Here is a 23,934-nt window from a genome sequence, read left to right on the forward strand (position 1 = left end):
CCATCTTTTATGCTACATTGTAATGCAGCTTTTAATGGTAGTTTTGGTTCATCAACAGTGGTTTTTAATTATCTTAGCAACAGTAATTTTGTGATGCAATGGTAATTTTAACACTGGTATCATTTCAACAGTACTGATAATTGTTGTTATGATTATTAATATACCATTGCAATGATATTCACCTTCCATTACAGCTATATTAAGATACTGGTGTGACTATATATTTTATTGTTAATGTAATATATTGATCATTGCATTGGTATTATTACTGCTGTAATGGTAATTTTTACTGTCACTATACTAAAATTACTATTACAGTGATAAAATAAAACATTGCAGCAACAAAAAACACTGCTGTACTAGTATTTGAATTGTGTTGCAATGGTATATGAATATCAATGCAATGGTATATGAATATCAATGCAATGGTATATGAATATCAATGCAATGGTATACGAATATCAATGCAATGGTATATGAATATCAATGCAATGGTATATGAATATCAATGCAGTGGTATATGAATATCAATGCAGTGGTATATGAATATCAATGCAATGGTATATGAATATCAATGCAATGGTATATGAATATCAATGCAATGGTATATAAATATCAATGCAATGGTATATGAATATCAATGCAGTGGTATATGAATATCAATACAATGGTATATGAATATCAATGCAATGGTATATGAATATCAATGCAATGGTATATGAATATCAATGCAATGGTATATGAATATCAATACAATGGTATATGAATATCAGTGCAATGGTATATGAATATCAATGCAATGGTATATGAATATCAATACAATGGTATATGAATATCATTGCAATGGTATATGAATGTCAATGCAATGGTATATGAATATCAATGCAGTGGTATATGAATATCAATGCAATGGTATATAAATATCAATGCAATGGTATATGAATATCAATACAATGGTATATGAATATCAGTGCAATGGTATATGAATATCAATGCAATGGTATATGAATATCAGTGCAATGGTATATGAATATCAGTGCAATGGTATATGAATATCAATACAATGGTATATGAATATCAATGCAATAGTGTATGGATGCAAGAGATTTAAAGATAATTTCATTGACACCAGTATTAAAATACTGATGCAAAAGTAAATGTTAACATTGCAGTGGTAAATATTTAACAACAATAATGAATACTATATTTGGATGCAGCTAACTGCACATTTTTTTATGTGATATCATTAGGTACAGCAGTCTTGTCATAGCTATGAAATGGGGTTAATCTTTATCACAGAATGTTCTACTTGTGATTGGTCATACAAGGTCTTGTCACAGCTCTGAAATGGGGATTCTTTTTATCACAGAATGATCTAATTGTGTTTGGTCATACAAGTTCTTGTCATTAGCCGTGAAATGGGGTTACTGTTTGTCACGCAGAGTGATGTACTTGTGTTTGGTCATACAAAGTCTTGTCACCACCATGAAATGAGGTTACTGTTTGTCCGATACAGTGATGTTCTTGTGTTTGGTCATATAAGGTCTTGTCACTGAGGCTGAGCCACGAAATGGGGTTTTTGTTTATCACGATTTATATGTGTTTGGTCATACAAGTTCTGGTCACAGCCATGAAATGGGGTTACTGTTTGTCACAAAGTGATGTGCTTGTGTTGGGTCATACAAGTTCTGGTCACAGCCATGAAATGGGCTTACTGTTTGTCACACAGTGTGATGTACTTGTGTTTGGTCATACAAAGTCTTGTCACAGCCATGAAATGGGGTTACTGTTTATCACAAAGTGATGTACTTGTATTTTATCATACAAGCTCTTGTCACAGCCATGAAATGGGATTGCTAATTATCAGACACAGTGATGTTCTTGTGTTTGGTCATACAAGGTCTTGTCACAGCCATGAAATGGGGTTACTGTTTATCACAAAGTGATGTACTTGTATTTTATCATACAAGCTCTTGTCACAGCCATGAAATGGGATTGCTAATTATCAGACACAGTGATGTTCTTGTGTTTGGTCATACAAGGTCTTGTCACAGCCATGAAATGGGTTTACTCTTTGTCAGATCCAGTGATGTTCTTGTGTTTGATCATAAAAGGTCTTGTCACAGTCATGAAATGGGGTTACTGTTTGTCACACAAAGCAAGGTACTTTTATTTGGTTATACAAGCTCTTGTAACAGCCATGAAATGGGGTTACTCTTTATCACAAAGTGATGCACTTGTATTTCATCATACAAGCTCTTGTCACAGCAATGAAATGTGTTTATTATTTGTCACACAAAGTGGTGCACTTGTATTTTGTCATACAAGCTCCTGTCACAGCCATGAAATGGGTTTATTATTTGTCACACAAAGTGATGTACTTGTTTTTGGGCATACAAGGTCTTGTCACAGCCATCAAATGGGGTTACTCTTTGTCAGATGGTCATACAAAGCCAGTTGAGTGGTGCATGACTTTGGCACACTGGTTGTCTTTGATGAGCAGTTAGATGCTAGTGGCAGTAGGTAGGAGTGTTGATGAAATCTGTTGACTATACATGTACTGGCATTTACTGACACAGTTCACAAAAGCTGTGAATCAGTTAGAAATCAGGAGTTATCTGACTTTTTCATATTGACAAAAAAACTGACTTGTCCCAGACAAGAATTTTACCTGGCCAAGACATTTGGCTATGGGATTTGTTCAGTTCAGAGGTTCATAAAAAATGAAGAATAACTTATTCAGCCTGTCAAAGTCTAATTACAGGCATGCAGGTTTGGATTCTTCCCAGCATATTGACAAAGCAGACTACAATACACATTAAGTACACATGAATTACATTATGAATGTGAAGGAAAAAGAAAATTACAATAATCTGAATGTTTAAATTCAATAATAATTGATCCCAGTATTGGTTTCATAAAATTACTATATATGCTCACTTATAAGTTATATCTAACTGCAGATTGTAAAGACTCAGATCTGATATTGAATAATGCACCAGCAGATCTGGGTCTATGCAGTTTATTGAGAGTTATTCATAGAACAATCAATATAGGCCCTGATCTGCCACTGCATTATGTGAAGTCAGATCAGGGTCTGTGTTGTTAGCAGGTGGACTTATAGGTGGGTATATATGGTAGGTTGGTAAAAGTATAATGCATAAATGTTTACATTATATGTACCGGAAGAGCAGAAAAATATCATCAACTTTTCTTCATTATTCATTTCATGCGCACCAATTCTGCAATTATTTTTTTATTTTCAAATATTTTTTTCTTTTTACTTTGGAAAGATGCATGCATAACTTTGACAATTTCATGATTACTGCAGGTAAATATACAGCATACTAGTGAGATCGATTTTTGTATGCACAGAAATCAGGAAAGTAAAGTTTCCCCACTTATATGACATGTTTGATGATATTTTTCTCTGGGTCTGATCTACATATGCCCCTAGATCAAGTTCAGTGCCCTCAAGTATATAAGAAAATGAGACCTTTGTTCAGTATTTAGGGTATACAAAACCACTGATCTGTTCATAGAATACAGTATATGCTAGAATACTTGGCATGACTCGTCCTTTATCCGTCACTAATGAAATCAGTGTACCTAGGGAACTCATAAGTGTACAGTAAAATCAAATATTATGCAGCACTGAACAATATGCTTTTCAAATGGCTGACGACTCAGTGAGGTTTTAAATATTAAGGTGTAGAAATTTGTACTGAACAGGTTGGGAATAACAATGTTGAGCAAATTTTGAAGTCTACTTTTCATCTGAATGTGGTTCTATTTTTGTATACTTAAGTCATTAAACATCTCAGTACATAGAAACAGCATTTCATAGTTATGGATTATGGGTAAGTATTGATGTGAGCCTGTTTTCTCTTACCTTGTTTGTTTATTTTGGATATCAGTTCACTATTCACATCTAGAGCTATCAGGAGAATATCTTCTGTTCTTACAGGGAGCCTGTTTTCTCTTACCTTGTTTGTTTATTTTGGATATCAGTTCACTATTCACATCTAGAGCTATCAGGAGAATATCTTCTGTTCTTACAGGGAAACCTGTCAAGTCACAGGTCAAGAAAAAGGAGAATGATGAAAATGGTTCTGAAGAATCAGACAGCCGACCAAAAACTGCTGTTTTGAAAAATCCAAAATTTGTGAATAAGCACAACACAGTTGCACTTGAGGAACAGTCAACAAGGAATAAATCTTTGGGGACAGTGTCCACTCCAAGAAACTCTAGCATTGATAGCAGCATAGGAGGAGTACCTGAGATAAACGGCACCACTAAAAAGCAAACAGCTGCCAAAATGAAGTCCTCACAAGGGCCTAATTTTGTCTTGTGCTACATTTGTGGACGTAAATTTGGTTCAGCTTCAATATCCGTACATGAGCCACAGTGTTTAGAAAAGTGGACAAAAGAGAATGAAATGCTTCCAAAACATCAACGACGTCCAATTCCACAGAAGCCAACTGTTATAAACTCCTCAGGGGGGTCTGATCTTGATGCCATGAATGAAGCTGCATGGAAGAGTGCTCAGGCACAATTGATCCCATGTGAAAATTGTGGCCGCACATTTGCCCCAGACAGACTGTCTGTCCATCAACGTGCTTGCAAACCCAAAGACGGGTCTAAAAAACCCAATCCTGGAACAAGTGGCTCAAAAGGTAATAACAAGGGAGCTGCACACAATGCTGGTCCTGACTCAGTACCAGGAATGAAGAGGGAAGGGACTTTTACCTCCCCACACAAGAGTCCACCAAAGGCTAAAGTGCCACTAGGACCTAAGTTTATTCTTTGCTATATATGTGGTCAAAAATTTGGTTCCAAGTCTATTGATATACATGAACCACAGTGCCTAGAAAAATGGAAAGCAGAAAATGATAAATTACCTAAACACCAACAAAGACCTCTTCCAAAAAAGCCAGAAGTTGTGGGTGGGACTGGAACCTACGACATAGATGCCATGAATGAGGCAGCATGGAAGAGTTCACAGGCTCAGCTAATTCCATGTGAGAATTGCGGCAGGAAATTTGCACCAGATAGACTTCAAGTACATAAACGGGCATGTAAACCTAAGGATGGAGCTGCATCAACGTTAGGAAATAAAAACACAAATGGTAGCACTAAGACCTTAGAAAGGGGATCAGAAGGGACAGGGAAATCCATGCCTGGTCGTGATCCTTCACCCCAGAGGGGCCCGAAGACACTAGTTTGTTACATATGTGGAAGAGAGTTTGGCAGTAAATCATTGCCCATTCATGAGCCAAAATGTCTGGAGAAGTGGAAGATAGAAAATTCTAAGCTACCAAAGGAGCAACGACGCCCACTTCCAGTCAAGCCATCAGGTCCAGTGACAAGGTTGGTTATTTTTTTTCTTTTTAACAATCAAGATAAAAGGTAGGTTAAATCCATTTAAACTGGTTGTTATCCCATCTTTGTTAGTAGGTAGGAGGACATAGGTATCATTGTTCTGGTCATTTGATCACTTCACAACAGTACATCATAATACCATCTATACACGCGTTCAAGTCCAGTTCAGCTGCAAACTTCATAGACCCAGATCTGATGGAAGATTTGGGTCTGTAGGAGTAATCAGTAGAACAAACAACATAGACTGTGATCTATTGGCTCACTTTGTTTAATAAGGTGATCCTCTCAGAAATAATGTACATGTAGTTTTTATGTCATATAAACCATTTCAATGGACTTCCTAATTGGCAAAAACACTAATGGACCATTTTGTCTTTCATGCTACCCTATCCTTATAAGGCAGATCCAACTGCAAACTGCATAGACCTTGATCTGCTATCACATAATAATGCACTGATGTATCTGGGTCCAAGCAGTTTCCTTTGAGTAATCAGTAGAACAAACAACATGGATTCAGATCTGCTGATGCAGTATGCAATGGAAAATCAGGGTCTTTGTTGTTTGCAGTTTAACTCAGCTTATAAGCTAGTATATACAGTAACATTCTTTTTCAGTGGTAAACAATTTTTTTAGAAACTGTTTTTGGATACCTTACATTGGGGAGTGGGGGTGGATAACATTATGACATTTTGTAAAGCTCAATATTCAGCATTAATTCTATGCCTGCTATCATGACAGCTTGAACTTTTGCATCATTATCCCTATACTTTTCTTGGTTATTCATTTGCATCATTGGTTATTCCCATCCCTCAACCTTCATACCCTACTCCCAAGATCAATCCATTTTAAAACAACCTAATATGCTTATCAGCAGTTTTATGCTATTTTCACCTGCCCAAAATGTTTTTCTCTTGACACATTCATGTATATATAACAATCAACAATCCCTTGTTAGACCTTGCTTTTTGACAGTGGTCTGCTACAGGGAACAAACACCAGTAGGGCTGACTTATGCATGGATACTGAATGAAAATATATGGGAAGGGAAATTTGTTGCGGAGGACGATTTATAACAAGAAATGTTGTAGCTGCTTATGATGTGAAGAACTTGTTTAGTTTGGTGTTTTATGACACAGGACAAGAGGAATTTATTTAGTGCTAAGGCAAGTGAAGTGCCTGGCCCAAACAAACAGTAAACAGTAGAGCTTATGTGTATCTAGGTGGACTCCCTTATCAAAGGTGCCTAAGTATGTTGTTAGCAGTGTAATACATAACAGATTAATTTGTTTGCCTTTTCAGATGTTAAATATCAGTAATTTACCACCTTCATTAGAATTTTCACTCCATCTAAGTTTTACTTGTATGTTTTTCAGTACTGGAATATTTTTTACTTATTTACTGTCACAGATCATTGCTTAGTGCTAGGGATTAGGAGCCCCACATTGACTTTAATTTTCAACAAATGTTTCTAAACAGCTAATCAAAATTCAAGAGCATAGTATGAAATATATTGTAATCATAGTACAAATCATTCAGCATGGATTCTTGAAAGATGCAGAAAGTAGACCAACAAAAAAAGAATGGAGAAGAAAGAAAATTGTTTGTTCTTTTCTGAGGAAAATAATTGACGCAGCTAAATAAATTCACAAGTTATTTTTTAACAATTGAAGTTTGTCAGCACTTTACATCAAAATTATTTATAAATAAAACGTTTGGAAAAATATTAAGAATCATGCAGGTCATCAAAAATTTCCACTTTTCACACAAGGATACCACTTTGCATGTTGTTGTTGTTGTAGGGTGTAATGCCATCTTTCAGCACAAGATAGGCTATACACGGTGGCCAGTATAAATGGTGGAGGAAGAACCCAGGAAAACCCCAGAAAGAACCACCGACCCACAAGAAGTGGGGCCCTGAGTGGCTGAGTGGTCTAAAGCGCTCTTCGTTACGGATCACTGCCATCTCACCTCTGTCTGTGGCGGTTTGAGTCTCAGATTCAGCCAATGTGGGTATGTGAGAAAGCTTGCCAGTAGCTTCTCGTGGGTAGGTGGTTCTTTCCGGGGTTTTCCCGGGTTCTTCCTCCACCATTAATACTGGCTGCCATGTATAGCCTATCATGTGCTGACTAATGGCATTAAACCGTACAACAACAACAACCCACGAGAAGCTACTGGCAGGCTTTTTCACATACCCACATTGGCCAAACCTAAGACTTGAAACCACGCAGACAGAGGGTGAGATGGCAATGATCCATAATGGTGAGTGCTTTAGATATGTCTTATACTTAGGAAGCTAATTAAATCATAAATTTTGGGCAATGTTTTTCCTGTACACACACACACACACACACACACACACACACACACTCACATATTTTTGTTAGGACCCTGAAGTCCAAAAAACGTTAAAATAATATTTTTAAAAATGCCATTTTACACAAGCCTCAATATCAACTTCCATTTTGTTCATTTCTTTACTATATAAAATTTTGTGTGGTCCAAACTTTTTTGTGATGTTATTGAATAAACAGTCTTTTGTTTTTTTAATTTTTTCATAATCTTTAAATTTTTGAATTGATAAATTACCATATATACTCACTTATAAGTCAAGGCAAAGTGCAAACAACAAAGATCCTGATCTGCCATAGCATAATGTGCCTTCAGATCAGTGTCTATATTATTTGTTCTACTGATTACCCATAACAAACTGCACAGACCCAGATCTGCTGGCACATTATGGTATGTGCAGTTTGCAGTTGAACTCAAATATAAGTGTGTATATACAGTAGGTGGACATGCTTTTAAATTAAGGTAAAATCAGTTTGGGTAAAAAATTATTACAGTAACATTTCATAAGATTGATGAATTTTTTTCCATTTAGCAAGGGAGCCATACAACTCATTCAATTTTGGTCTAAAATCATGTGTTTTTGCTGAATTATCACATGCACACTTGTATAGTTGAGACCAACTGCAAACAACATAGACCTTGATCTGCCATCATATAATGCACCAGCAGATCAGGATCTGTGTTGTTTATTCTAATGAATACTCCTAAAAAAAACTGCATCTGTCCAGATATGTCAGTGCATTGTGTGATAGCAGATCTGAGTTTGTGGTTTGAAGTTCAATCTGCCTCGTAAAATTTTTTGGGGTAGTATGAAAAATGGACTCCAGAATTTTTGCCAGTTCAGAAGTCCATTAAAAATGGTTTATATGGCATAAAAACTACATGTATGTTATTTTTTGAGGATTCATTTTTTTAAGCACAGGATGTCTAATTGTTCAATCGTAAACCTGATAGTTCCTCAAATTCTTTAAAAATTGTGAAGAATGTTTTTGTGTTTTACCTACATGCACAGCAAGCATTTAATTTTCTGAATGATTTATGTGTATTGTGAATGCATTATTATTTGTGGGGTACCATTTGGAAATAAAATACAACAAATTCCACAAAATGGTGGTCCCCAGGCAGTTGCCCATATCCTCCACCGCTTATGATAACCCTGCATGTATGGCATAGTTAATCTTAATAATTCATGATGGCCCATTTGTATTTTGAATATATGACCTCTCTTTCTACCAAGGAATTGCCCATTTGTATCTTGAAAATATGACCTCTCTTTCTATCAAGGGATTGCCCATTTGTATTTTGAAAATATGACCTCTCTTTCTACCAAGGGATTGCCCATTTGTATTTTGAAAATATGACCTCTCTTTCTACCAAGGGATTGCCCATTTGTATTTTGAAAATATGACTTCTCTTTCTACCAAGGGATATCCCATTTGTATTTTGAAAATATGACCTCTCTTTCTACCAAGGGATTGCCTATTTGTATTTTGAAAATATGACCTCTCTTTCTACCAAAGGATTGCCCATTTGTATTTTGAAAATATGACCTCTCTTTCTACCAAGCGATTGCCCATTTGTATTTTGAAAATATGACCTCTCTTTCTACCAAGGGATTGCCCATTTGTATTTTGAATATAAAACCTCTCTTTCTATCAAGGGATTGCCCATTTGTATTTTGAATATAAAACCTCTCTTGCTACCAAGGGATTGCCCATTTGTATTTTGAATATATGACCTCTCTTTCTACCAAGGGATTGCCCATTTGTATTTTGAAAATGTGACCTCTCTTGCTACCAAGGGATTGCCCATTTGTATTTTGAATATATGACCTCTCTTTCTACCAAGGGATTGCCCATTTGTATTTTGAATATATGACCTCTCTTTCTACCAAAGGATTGCCCATTTGTATTTTGAATATATGACCTCTCTTTCTACCAAGGGATTGCCCATTTGTATTTTGAATATATGACCTCTCTTTCTACCAAGGGATTGCCTTCCCATAGCAAGTTTTTTTACTTTACAGTATGTAGATGATTTCTCCAAATTGAAAATGGTTGATAAAAAATAAATAGTTGCCAATCATTTAATATGAAATAGTATATTTATATGAGATAAATAAAACTGTCATCACCTAAAAGTTATATATATATATATATATATATATATATATATATATATATATATATATATATATATATATATATATATATACTACCACTGGGAGCTATTTCTTTATAAAAATACTGCAAGACTTCATTTGTCATCATACATAGAGTACCAAAAATATTTTAAATTTTTTTATTCTTTATTTTTATACATTATAAGATTGATAAATAAATAAATAATAACAGATTTGATCTTAGGATATATATATATATATATATATATATATATATATATATATATATATATATATATATATATATATATATATATATATATATATATATATATATACATACATACATACATACATACATATATACATATATATATATAAATATATATATATATATATATATATATATATATATATATATATATATATATATATATATATATATATATATATATATATATATATATATATATATATATATATATATATAAGTGCTAATTGCACCTTTTTACAATAAATGTAGCATAAATCTTGCATACATAATAAGGCTAAATATATCGGTCCATGGCAATGATCACTTCAGCCATCCAAATTGGTAAGGAAACCAGACATAAGGTGTAATGCCTAAGGAGTGGAGTACTGTCAGTGCTAGCCATGAGCGCTAATCCACTATGCTGATTTATAACGTATAGTTGCCTATGTAGAGATTTCCTCATTTTTCATGAATATGCTAAATCAGCTTAACAAATCACTGCAAGCGTGAGTACATTTTTCTTGCCATTGTGACCCAGCATGACCATTCGTGCTGTTTGAATGAGCCAATCAAAGTTTCTTTTTCAAGCATAGTCACTTATCAATCAAAATGAGGAAATCATAGCACAGGCAGCTAAAGGTGATAAAGGATTATATTGGATTATCACCAACAACTTGTGATGATGGGGGAGTACAAGCCTTTTTTGAAATACAATTTAGGCTTTGGGATGGAACAAACTGAAACCTGGCAACAAGAATCCCAACAAGAATGTCTCAAACAAAACTTTAAAATGAAAAGAAACACCACTCTCTGGTCAAATATATTTTTCTTTCTTCACTCCAAATTCTGCTTTATTTTTTTAAATACCTACAGCATGGATCTTGGGGGAGACAGGCAGATATAAAAACCTTTTAACTTTGAACATTAAGGGTGTCATTTTATAGATTTGCTGATTAATCAAAGTTAGACATAAGGAGTTGTCCACACAAATAATATATTTTAAAACACTTAAATTGTACATTATAAGTTTTTATATTACAGAGCAACATGGAAAATTATATCCTGCTTAGTAGGCGGGTCTGGAAAATGGGATGAATTATAAACGCAGAAATTTTATGCATTATCGCTATTAGTCCAGGTCCATTAATTGACCTCATGATAAAAGAAGTTTTGTCAGTTTCCTTTTCTTTTCTTTGTTCATAAAATGTTTTTTTTAGGTTGCAAGTAATTACCATACTATTTGTAATTTTATTGCACTAAATTTTATTTTATGTGTCACAGTTTCTATTACCTAGTAACCTGAAAGTCTCATTGATTAATGGTAAATGTATTTTCAAACACTAATTACAGATTTTTCACTCTCTCTTATGGGCTGTAGAGTAATCTTTCTGGGTCCAAAGTTTTTGATGGATTACCATTCAACTTGTTAAATACATGTCTTCTAACTTTTGAAATGTCAAAGTTTTAAATGATGTTACCTTTAATAGGGAACAAATGAATGAGGCTGCCTGGGAAAATGCCAAGTCGCAGCTGATTCCATGCCCAAACTGTGGGCGAAGATTTGCCTCAGATAGGCTTCCTGTCCACCAGAGGTCCTGCAAACCTAAAGATGGCAGTCCACCAAAGGATTCATCTGGAGGTGGAGGAATGGGAAAGGAGTCAAAAGTAATTATATTAGAAACAAATTATTCCTCTTGAAATCTCATGAGAAAAATATTTAAACATAAAAGAAAATGGTGCTAATCCAACTTCTAATATGACTGTCGCAGTGGCCATCTTGAATACCTTGTTGTCACTACTTCTCCAAGATGGCTTGTCATTTCAACAGTGTGGTTAATTCTTCAAAAGTTTTGATGAGGTCTAGCTGGTACTGAATAGAAATGGTGTGAATTTGACTTTTGAATATGGCTATCCTGGTACTGAATAGAAATGGTGTGAATTTGACTTTTGAATATGGCTATCCTGGTACTGAATAGAAATGGTGTGAATTTGACTTTTGAATATGGCTATCCTGGTACTGAATAGAAATGGTGTGAATTTGACTTTTGAATATGGCTATCCTGGTACTGAATAGAAATGGTGTGAATTTGACTTTTGAATATGGCTATCCTGGTATCGATCTTGAATTACTTCTTATCTCATCTCCTTCAAAACAGAAAATTTTATGAACATGGGGTTTCCACCAGAAAACACGATGCCTTGTTGCAGGCCTAAGTGAAAATGGAGCCATGTTGACATCCATTTTGTGCACCAAAGCAGTTAATTTCAAAATTGTTTTGTCAGCTTTGAAGAATATCAAATATGGTTTCAACAATGAGCAGCTAAAGGTCAGAAATGGTGTTATCTTGAATACCTGGATATCCTTTACATCCAGTAGTGTCAGTCCTATTTAATATCACATCTCTGATATTGATCACAACTGTAACTTTGTGATTCTTTTATCACAATTCTGATATTGATCACAGTCATAATATTATCACACCTCTGATATTTATCACATTAGTAACACTCTCAAAGCTTTATAATTTTATTCCTGTGATTTTGTCAAAGAAAATGAGAAGGATTCTGTTTTCCAGTTTGTCTGAACATTCATACCTGATAGCATGTGTGAGTAATATTTCTCTTCTTCTATCAAGACAGAGACAGGGGGTGGTCTTTAGGTATGCACAATTTATTAGGAATTAAATACAGCCTCTTGGAGTATGGCAGTGGGGGTGAGATGGTTTTGCATAAATTTTAAATAGCTTCCAAATTATGATAGACTATATATGTGATCACTAACCCAAGTTTCATGTGAAGTCAGATTGGGTGGTTTGAAGGAAACCCCCACATCATGCCCTACTGGAATACAGTTTGGGCTCCTGGATCATATTGGTACTTAGACACTTTCAAGGTCCCCACCCTTTAACCATATGTACTAGGCATGAAAGACAAATTTATACATGCAAATGACATTGAGCCCAGGGCCCATCCTAACCACCCCTCCTCCCCAAGGGGTCATAATTAAAAACTGCCTAACTACTACCTAGTTACTGCTTAATTAAACAGTTCACTTTGACTTGGGTTGAAAACTGTTGACATCCCCATCCAGTAACCATATTTACACTTACTGGGCATGATAAAATAAATTCAGTGTTCAACATAATTGGCTCCTTGGTCAATTACTGTTCTTCTGGAACTTGACCCCAGTGGCAAAGATTATATAAGTCTGTGGAACAAAGTCCAGAAACTCTTGTTTTACAAACACTATAGTTGATTAATATTTCTGTACAAATCTAAATGGAAATAATATGCAAAATTATAATTTCTGACCCATGAAAAGTGTTCCCCATACCATTAACAAGAGATCAGGATCCTTTATTTGATGTGAAATAATGAAAATTTAGAAGCCTGTATGCTATGGAAATATTACTTTATTACTTTCGAGTTTAAAAAGTGTTAACATAGTCTGTATTTTTCTCTGGCACCATTTGCAGCTTGTATCTCCCTATGGATCTAACTAAGCACAATGTTTATACAAACTGGATGAAAATGAATAGTTTCTTTTTAGTATTTCAAATGTTCTAAATCAAAACTCAAGACTGTTATATCGATTTCCATGTAAATTGACAGACTTTTGTAATGTAAATTCCCCCAACATTATGTCTTGAGGATCATGACTAGCTTCATCCCATATGCATTCTGGGGTGGTGGATGAGTTCATATTTGAGCAGGGCTGCATGCTAGAGGAGAGATCCAATTGACTACATGGTTGCTTAGAGACATACTTGATGCTGGCTAAACGGTATGAAATAGCTCACCCCTGCAAACACAAAGTGATTCATTTTATCCAAACTTAAAAGCAAGTGAAGGATCTCTATCATCAGTAAACAATTCCAAGACAAGGATGGCATCTGACTGACATTACCAAAGCCTGTGACTTTGAGTGGATGTGGATTCAGTACTTTTGCAGGTACAAATGGATAGTTTAAAAATATAAAATTTTTAAAAGAAATATTTTTCATCCAATTTTTAACACTATTGTGCTTTGATTTGCTCAGAGCTAGATACAGAGTACAATATGCAAAGGGTCAAAACTATTGGCAACTATACATTTTGTACAATATGCAAAGGGTCAAAAATATTGGCAACTATACATTTTGTACAATATGCAAAGGGTCAAAACTATTGGCAACTGTACGTTTTGTACAATATGCAAAGGGTCAAAACTATTGGCAACTATTCATTTTGTACAATATGCAAAGGGTCAAAACTATTGGCAACTATATATTTTGTACAGTATGCAAAGAGTCAAAACTATTGGCAACTATACATTTTGGACAATATGCAAAGGGTCTAGTCAAAACTATTGGCAACTATACATTTTGTACACTATGCAAAGGGTCTAATTAAAACTGTTGGCAACTGTACATTTTGTACAATATGCAAAGGGTCTAGTCAAAACTATTGGCAACTATACGTTTTATACTTTGTATAAAAGACAGTAATACTATTTTATGCAAGAAATTGATAATTTTTTGCCACTTTATGACATGATTAATACAAACTGCAGGTGTTACATAACTAACATTAAATCAATACAAATTATAATTAATTCTTCAGCCTGCTGTAGTCAAACGTCCACCCACTGTGATCTGTTACATCTGTGGTCGAGAGTTTGGCAGCAAGTCCATCTCAATCCATGAGCCACAATGTCTGGAGAAATGGCACATTGAGAACAACAAGCTCTCTAAGGAAATGAGACGCCCTGAGCCAAAGAAACCTGAAGTCAGGGCCATAGGAGGTATGTTCTTATTTTTTATTGAAGTTTTGTTAAAAGGATTTCAGTTATAACTAAATGACTGTTGTTACTGCACATTATATAATTTATCACACAAGTTAGGAGCAATTTATTGACAGTTAAACAACAGATCTACAACAGTCTGGGTAATGGTAGCTTTTAATGGAAACAGATCAACTCAGATTAATAAAAGGAGTCTGTATATTGAACATTTGGACATAACCTATTTTACCCCTTTCCTGCCTTAAGTCCTAATTCTAACCAAATTATGTTTGTATTTATCAGTGAATTTGAGAATATATTAATAAATACAACTGTCCCTCTTTATGACATACATAATTGAAACGTGTTTCCAAATATATCACATTATGGCCACAAAGCATTTTACTTGAGTTATTACTGAAATGTATAACAGTTTGGAATGAGAGAACACAACATGAAGCTTAGTATTATACCTTTATTTAACAAAATTAAAAACACCAATACCATGAAGTGAAAAAATATTTTTTATTTGCATAATTTGCATGAACTAAAATTATTACTTTACATTTGCATTTTGTGTATCTTGCCACCACCACCCCAATACATGTATTCATTGAGTTTTCAATCTGTCATACTATGTCACTTTTTGGTACATGATAGGGTCCACAGGTATCAATCCCTGCTCTTTGGCACATGATATAGTCAGCAGGTATGGATCCCAGCTTTTTGATACATGATAGGGTCAGCAGGCATGTATCCCACCTTTTTGATACATGATAGGATTAGCAAGCATGGATCCCAGCTTTTTGATACATGATAGGGTCAGCAGTATGGATCCCAGCTTTTTGATACATGATAGGGTCAGCAGGCATGGATCCCAGCTTTTTGATACATGATAGGGTCAGCAGGCATGGATCCCACCTTTTTGATACGTGATAGGGTCAGCAGGTATGGATCCCAGCTTTTTGATACATGATAGGATCAGCAGGTATGGATCCCAGCTTTTTGATACATGAAAGGATCAGCAGGTATGGATCCCAGCTTTTTGATACATGATAGGGTCAGCAGGCATGGATCCCACCTTTTTGATACATGATAGGGTCAGCAGGTATGGATCCCACCTTTTTGATACATGATAAGGTCAGCAGGCATGGATCCCAGCTTTTTGATACATGATAGGGTCAGCAGGCATGGATCCCACCTTTTTGATACATGATAGGGTCAGCAGGCATGGATCCCTGCTACCACATTACAACAAAAGAGAGCTATATTTAGTTGATGAATTAGTATAAAATGGACATGGACATTGAATACTTCATTTTTACCCTGATAGAAAAGTAGAAATGATTATAGTGCAGACCGTTTGCTTTAGTTTTCTCCAGATTTATTTGTGGCTTCTACCTCTAGCTAGATCTCACTAAACAAAAGCACAATAAAGTTTAAAAGTACAAGGAAAATGATTATATATTTTTCAGTATTTTCAGTTTTCAAACTAACCCTTGGCATCTCAGTGTCAAGAAAGCTGGATACATTTCCACTCAGAGTGACAGGCATTCATAACGTTAATTTCATGCCAGTCTCAAGGAACTCAAGATACCTCATGGTCATCAAACTCAGCCTCATCCAGAACCTTAATTGTACAACCTCAGATGTTATTTATTGTAACTGGCATACACTATATTGTACAAACTCATCAACAAGTATCTGAATGCACGAAGAAACAGATTTGACATAACAACTTTAGCGATTAATTGTTTTTATCTGCCAACTGATAATGAAATAGAAGAGCTATTTAAAAGAAACAGTTTGGGATTCACCATTGGGATAATGTCAGTCTAAAAAGTTTCAATTCCAGATTATATCTAAACTTCATTAATTTATAGATTCATAATAATGTATTTAATCAATTCTATAAATTTAAAGGAAAAAAACTATGATTTTTTTGTAGATGTTCACCTTTAAATGTAAATTAAACATAATTAAAAATTACTTTGAACAATTGTCTTCTAACATTTAAGTTTAATACCTATTTTACCTATATAGGTAAGGGTACCTATGACTTGGATGCAATGAATGAAGCAGCATGGAAGGCTTCCCAGGCTAATCTAGTTCCATGTCCAAACTGTGGCCGCAGATTTAATGCCGACCGACTGCCTGTCCACCTGAGAAGCTGTAAACCCAAGGCTCCTCAAGAGTGAAGATGTCACTGTTTCTTTGTAACATTGTTGGAACATCAATATACACAGAGATGCCATCTTCACTGAAGTCCATTCAACATGGCCTGACCTATACACCCTTCTAGTTTCCTGGAAAAACAAATCAGACATTTTTGCAAGTCAGTGTGGGTAAAACTGGTGTAATGTTGTACTTTTACTAATTCATCCCCTATATTATACCCACAGTATCTTGCAATCACCTACAATGATTTGCAAAAATGTCAGAGTTGTATAGGAATTTCTGCATCTGATGTCATCTGCTTCAAATTATACTTCTAATTAAAATCAACATTCATTTCCCTGCTCAAAATAACTTGATTGGATTTGTAAGTTAATATTTTTAATTTGGTGAAGTATTTTTTTAAGAAAACTGGAAGGGTATACTGTGCTGAAATGAACTTGCAATGATTGTATCAAAACTTATTCTACCCCCTTCTTTTAATGTTTGCACATTCTTTAGTTTGAACTTTTTCATACTTATTGAGACATTCAATCATGTAGCTTTAGTTATAAAATGACATAAGTGAAATTGTTAAGCATTAAGTATGACAATAGACAGTCGTTTCATCAAAACATGAAACATGAAAGTTACTTGAAAATAATTTTAAAATTTTACATACTTGTTGATGGGTTTTGATGAGTCACCAGTCCAATGAAATAGACTAGTAAAAGGACAATAGGACAAAAAGAATCTTGAATATTCATAAAGAACTCCATGTTCATGTATTCATATCTGGTGGTATAAGAGCCAGAAAAAGAACACCAAGTGCATGGATAATAAATTGATATTTAAAGTTCAACTGAATTATTGCAATATAAGAGAGAATCAATAAACTAGTAATGCATAAATTAACAAGAATAACAAGAGTAATTTAATAATTAGAATGGATCACCTTAACCAAAAAATCATGACCAAAGTGGAATGTCAAATGATTTTGTGAGCAGATACAACTTTTATTTTAGAATCCACTATATTTACTAGACAATATGCATGATTGTCAGTATTTTTCACATCTGTCATTTTGACAGAGCATAAAATGTAACTGTCTGCCCATCTGTTCTACATATGTCCACCAGATGTTGTGGATAGCTTGTACTTAGTTCAAGCTAAAACCCTATTGTCTTGGGGGTCATGGTCATTGTGACCAAAAAAAGAAAAATGGTTCCGCACAATAACTAGAGTTCTCCACTTTCACCAGTTACCAAATATTATGGATAGCTTGCACTTGGAATCAGAATGTAGCCTATTGATTATGGGATGAGAAGGTCAAGGTCACTGTGACTTGTGGCAGATATATTATTTCTGCACAATAACTCGAGTTCTATATCACAGACCTAGACAAAACTGTGTGGACAGCTTGCACTTGCAATAAGAAAGAAATCTGTTGATTCAAGGATCAAACTATGTAAGGTCAAGTTCACTGTGACTGAAAATGGATTTTGGATATAACTTTTGTTCTAGAACATGAATTTTGGTAAATATGTATGAAAGGCTTGCACATAAGGTATGGAAAAGGTCTTGATTTGTGTGTCAAAAGATCAAAGGTCAAGGTCATTGTGGCTCAGAAAAATGAATTTTGCACAAGAAATTTTATCCTTGAGAAAACTTCATAGATCCCTTGCACTCAGAGTAATGAAGCAGTCTATATACTCTAGGGTCTAGAGGTCAGAAATAAGTCAGTCATGGTAAGTCTAACAAAAAAATAGTGACCCTTCCACCCCTTCTTATGTCACCCCTTCTGCAGCAGAAAAGATGGCCTTTCTAGAGGGGGATAACTCAGATGTAAGAACTACATAAAAAGTATAAAGGGCATAATTAATTTTTAAATATTTAATATTTTTATTTAAAAATAGGAATGTTATCAGGTTATTGACTTAATGTGATAAAACTTGTGTCAATGTTATTTAAAACAATTATTAATAATCCTCAGTCTTTGTGCAAAACCACTTTGTCAGTAAAATCTGGGCACAAACATCTGGCTGTAACTATCCCTATATGTTGATTCTGATTTCCCTCTCGTTGCAATATAATGTACATTGACAATGTTTATTTGATTCATTTAGACATCAAAATTTCTGTCGTATTCAAAGGCTGCTCTCTCATTTCATTTGGTCAAATTGCTTTAACGTTTCATTGTAAAATGAGAATGTGTGATGACATGAGCACTTTTTACAACAACTTATTCATTATTGGCAGTATGTAGTTAATACATAAGATGCACAGTGTTTACACAGAAAGTAACTTTGTCATGTCATCAACTTTTTTAAAAAAAATTTGTTTAGTCTGGTAGCTTTTCAAGTACATTTCATAATCAGTGAGAGAGAAGCACAACAACTACTATACTGTTTTACTATCCACTGACCAGATATCTCACTGATGTAAGCTAAACAATATTGTACTTCTGTCATCTTGCTGATTATCAGTGGAAATAATAGTGAGTAATTATTTAGTGGCAAAACCCAATATCTGAGGAGAACACAGCAGTATGGATAAATGGGTTACCTCGTGGTACAGATTTAAAGTTACAACTCTCAATGTGTTGAATTAAGAAATCAACAAATATTAGTGAGTTTTCTGTCTGTAAACACCATTATATGACTAATGCTGTATCCTGTTTCAATTAAAGAACAATATGGATTACTGGCCCAATGTTAACATTGTTACTAGTGTACTATATTAGACTTGACATGGATTACTGGCCCACTGTTAACATTGTTACTAGTGTACTATATTAGACTTGACATGGATTACTGGCCCACTGTTAACATTGTTACTAGTGTACTATATTAGACTTGACATGGATTACTGGCCCACTGTTAACATTGTTACTAGTGTACTATATTAGACTTGACATGGATTACTGGCCCACTGTTAACATTGTTACTAGTGTACTATATTAGACTTGACATGGATTACTGGCCCAATGTTAACATTGTTACTAGTATACTATATTAGATTTTACATGGATTATTGGCCCAATGTTAACATTGTTACTAGTATACTATTTTAGATTTTACATGGATTACTGGCCCAATGTTAACATTGTTACTAGTGTACTATATTAGATTTTACATGGATTACTGGTTCAATGTTAACATTGTTACTAGTGTACTATATTAGACTTTACATGGATTACTGGCCCAATGTTAACATTGTTACTAGTATACTATATTAGATTTTACATGGATTACTGGCACAATGTTAACATTGTTACTAGTGTACTATATTAGATTTTACATGGATTACTGGCCCAATGTTAACATTGTTACTAGTATACTATATTAGATTTTACATGGATTATTGGCCCATTGTTAACATTGTTACTAGTGTACTATATTAGATTTTACAGATGCTTGGACATATAGAGTACTATATGCTATTGCTTGCAATAGAAAATGTAAAAGAGGTTTTCAGAGAAGTTTAAATTTCTAAACCAGCTTAGTTCTATACTGAATGTATTTGCTTATAAGTTGAGTCCAACTGCAAAATGCACAGACCCAGATCACATAACTCACTGGCAGATCTGGGTCTGTGCAATTTGTTAGGACTAATCTGTGGAACAAATGACATAGACCCTGATCTGCAGGCACATTATGCTACAGCAAATCAGGATCTTTGTTGTTTGCCATTTGATTTGACTTATGAGAGTACAATGTATATATTGTACTGATGGCAAGTTTATTGCATTTCATTGATCAGACTGTGTCATATGGAGACGTGAATGATGCCATGTTGGTGAAATTATTTAGTGTTTCTTCACCTGGCCTCCACGTAAGAAACTTTGGAAAAGAATATGAAAAGAGGAAGTGACAGTCAATACTGGGGCATTTTTGACCATCCACTGTCTAAGTTATGGTCTACTTTTCCAGTAGAGCCATCTACATGTAATATTTTTTGTTATATTGCTGCAATGCCTTGGCCGTGTAATTTTGAGCCAGCTACTTAAAAAGATGAGAAAGCTTTCCAGGGTTAATCTGTTTCATCACTGCTTAAAACTGACTTGATGTGTATTGATGAGACAGCAGAAAACTTATGCAGAGCTGTCAGCCATTGGTTTTTGTGGAATTGTTTTAAAGTTTTAGTGAAAATTCCTTCATTTCAAATTGTATTTTATAAAATTCAAGAAAATAAAATTTTTAAAGGATGGAATTTTAAACAGTATTTTTCTATATGGACACAGCTCGGAAGAAAAATACTTGGGCACCATTAAGGTAGATTATATAAGAGATTTATTTTCACAAAGCAATGTCAGGAAAAACAAACCAACTGATTAGGCTCTAAATAGGTAAAACAGTAAAATAAGATCATTTAAATGAAGAGAAATGAAAGATATAGGTTATTCACAAGGAATTAAAGATTCTGGAATTGGAGGCATTGATACACAGTTTATTGTTATTAAACATTAATCGTCTACAGGTATGCATACTAGGCTTATAGAAGATATTTAATTGTAAGGCTGTCCAGTCGCTATAAAATTTAGAATTATAATATGAATCTTATTTATTTTTTATACTGCTTTTTTTTTACATGTACATAGATGTGAATCAGAAATTCTTTAATTGGCACATACATACCTCCAGTACAAGTAGAGATTTTGTAAAAAATGTATTTATTATTTAGCACTAGTCTTAAGTATACATGTAAGAATAGTAATTCAAGTAACACAGAGCTGCATCTGTGATATACTGTTAAGTAGTTGTGTCAATGCATGTGTTTGTGATAGTTACATGTCCAAACGTATGCTGTGAATGAGGCATATAGCATTGCCCATGTCTTTTTGTACCCACAGATGCATGTGTTTGTGATAGTTACATGTCCAAACGTATGCTGTGAATGAGGCATATAGCATTGCCCATGTCTTTTTGTACCCACAGATGCATGTGTTTGTGATAGTTACATGTCCAAACGTATGCTGTGAATGAGGCATATAGCACTGCCCATGTCTTTTTGTACCCACAGATGCATGTTTTTGTGATAGTTACATGTCCAAACGTATGCTGTGAATGGGGCATATGGCATTGCCCATGTCTTTTTGTACCCACAGATGCATGTGTTTGTGATAGTTACATGTCCAAACGTATGCTGTGAATGAGGCATATAGCATTGCCCATATATTTTTGTACCCACAGATGCATGTGTTTGTGATAGTTACATGTCCAAACATATGCTGTGAATGAGGCATATAGCATTGCCCATGTCTTTTTGTACCCACAGATGCATGTGTTTGCGATAGTTACATGTCCAAATGTATGCTGTGAATGAGGCATATATCATTCCCCATGTCATTTTGTACCTCAGAGATTTTTTCTCCTTAAAACTTTAAGGGCTTTATGAAATGAAGCTAATAAGGTATTAATCTTAATATAAAAGAGAGCAAACACAAGTTTGTTTTTCACCTTTTCCCTTCAAAATTTGACTGAGTTATGGCCCCTCTTTGACTTTGAAATCTGTCATTATAATGACTCTATGGTCTTTAAGTAATGGAAAACATTGTAAACCAACAAGTTTTTTAAAATTCAATAAATAATTTATTTTTAGAATACAAAGTGAAAATTTAAATAGAACTTACAGTAATGGGAATTAAATCCCAAATTGTCCAAAATGTTTTATCACCAGTCCTAATGAATAAAGTTCTAATTAAATTCCAGTGGTATTCCAAATAAGATGTAATGCTGAAGGTGTTGTGCCTATAGTCTTGAATGCACCAGTGGTCTGAAGTGTGATGATATACCAACAGTATTTTGATGAATCACAAAAATATAATCCAAGATATTCTTATTTGAATTCACTATAATTCCAAGTTAATATCTCTCTCCAAGAATAGTATTGATGAGTACCTTGTATTTGCAGTGATTAAATAATTTGAATAAATTCCAGCCCAAATAAAAAAATTAACACAACAATAAGACTGATTTCTGCTTCTGATATTATTGCAGCAATGAATAATTTCTCAAATGAACAAGATTATATAAAAAACCAAGACACAAAAGAAGAGCCAGGATGTTGGTAAAAAGTTCATTTCCAGAACAATCCAAGCTATAATTAGACAAGGTTTATTATTAAAAATTATAATAAAGAACACAGTAAACATAATGTCCTTGCTTCAGACCAAGATAAATATGTTTACTTCTATTGATAATGATCCTAATATTTAACCCATTACTAATATTAGCTATATAGTATTTGTTTACAAAAATAAAAATAACATCAGTGTCTCTAGTCAGGAACAACATGAACATGATTTTGGAGAAGGTCAGGTCAAAAAATACAATTATCCACAGCATGTAATGAATTTAAATGAATTTAAATTAAAAAAACTAACAAACAATGCAAATTAAATATACATAACATCATTATGTCTTGAATCAAGGAATTAATTATGCCATATTGACAGGGGTATCCATGTCAAATGGACATATTTCTAGCCCACTGCTGAAGGGATTATTTGACACAAGGCATGCTTTGTGTGCTTTATTGTTAATAATGTGCAATGTATTCAGATACCTCAGTACCTGTGAATGGAACATGTTTGAAACAATGTCTTTATTTACAAACTGAATTTTTGTACCTTAAATATTCTGACATTTTTTATATTTCAAAGCATGAGCCAAATTGTTGATCAGTTCAGTTTACAAATGGAGGTAATAAAAAGCATGTCATAATTGTTGTTTTATTGAATAAGTTCAAGCATAAATTGATAGCTAGGATGTGCAATTCTTGCTGTGTTGTTTACAAATGCAATAGATGACCAGTGTGCATATTTTCATGTCATGTATTGTTTATGCTATTTAAACTATGCTGAATATGTAAATGCATGCATGCTTGAGTGTAAAGCATGTCTTATTGGGA

The 23,934-nt window shown here is 34.2% G+C and overlaps 1 protein-coding gene across 1 annotated transcript in view; it reads left to right on the forward strand.

The window, feature by feature from the left end:
* The window catches only part of LOC149800646 (uncharacterized), a 39,723-nt gene extending 20,498 nt beyond the window's left edge, over positions 1-19,225 (forward strand). Inside the window, exons 3-6 of the mRNA XM_089954656.1 lie at positions 4,062-5,370; positions 11,594-11,771; positions 14,709-14,889; positions 16,912-19,225. Coding sequence (XP_089810782.1) covers positions 4,062-5,370; positions 11,594-11,771; positions 14,709-14,889; positions 16,912-17,066 — 1,823 coding nt within the window. The 3' untranslated portion in view covers positions 17,067-19,225. The remainder of the gene's footprint in view (positions 1-4,061; positions 5,371-11,593; positions 11,772-14,708; positions 14,890-16,911) is intronic.
* Positions 19,226-23,934: the final 4,709 nt, after the last annotated feature.

The sequence above is a fragment of the Sinohyriopsis cumingii genome, chromosome 4 (assembly GCF_028554795.1).
Source record: "Sinohyriopsis cumingii isolate HCF-2022 chromosome 4, ASM2855479v2, whole genome shotgun sequence".
In the NCBI taxonomy this organism is placed as follows: domain Eukaryota; kingdom Metazoa; phylum Mollusca; class Bivalvia; order Unionida; family Unionidae; genus Sinohyriopsis; species Sinohyriopsis cumingii.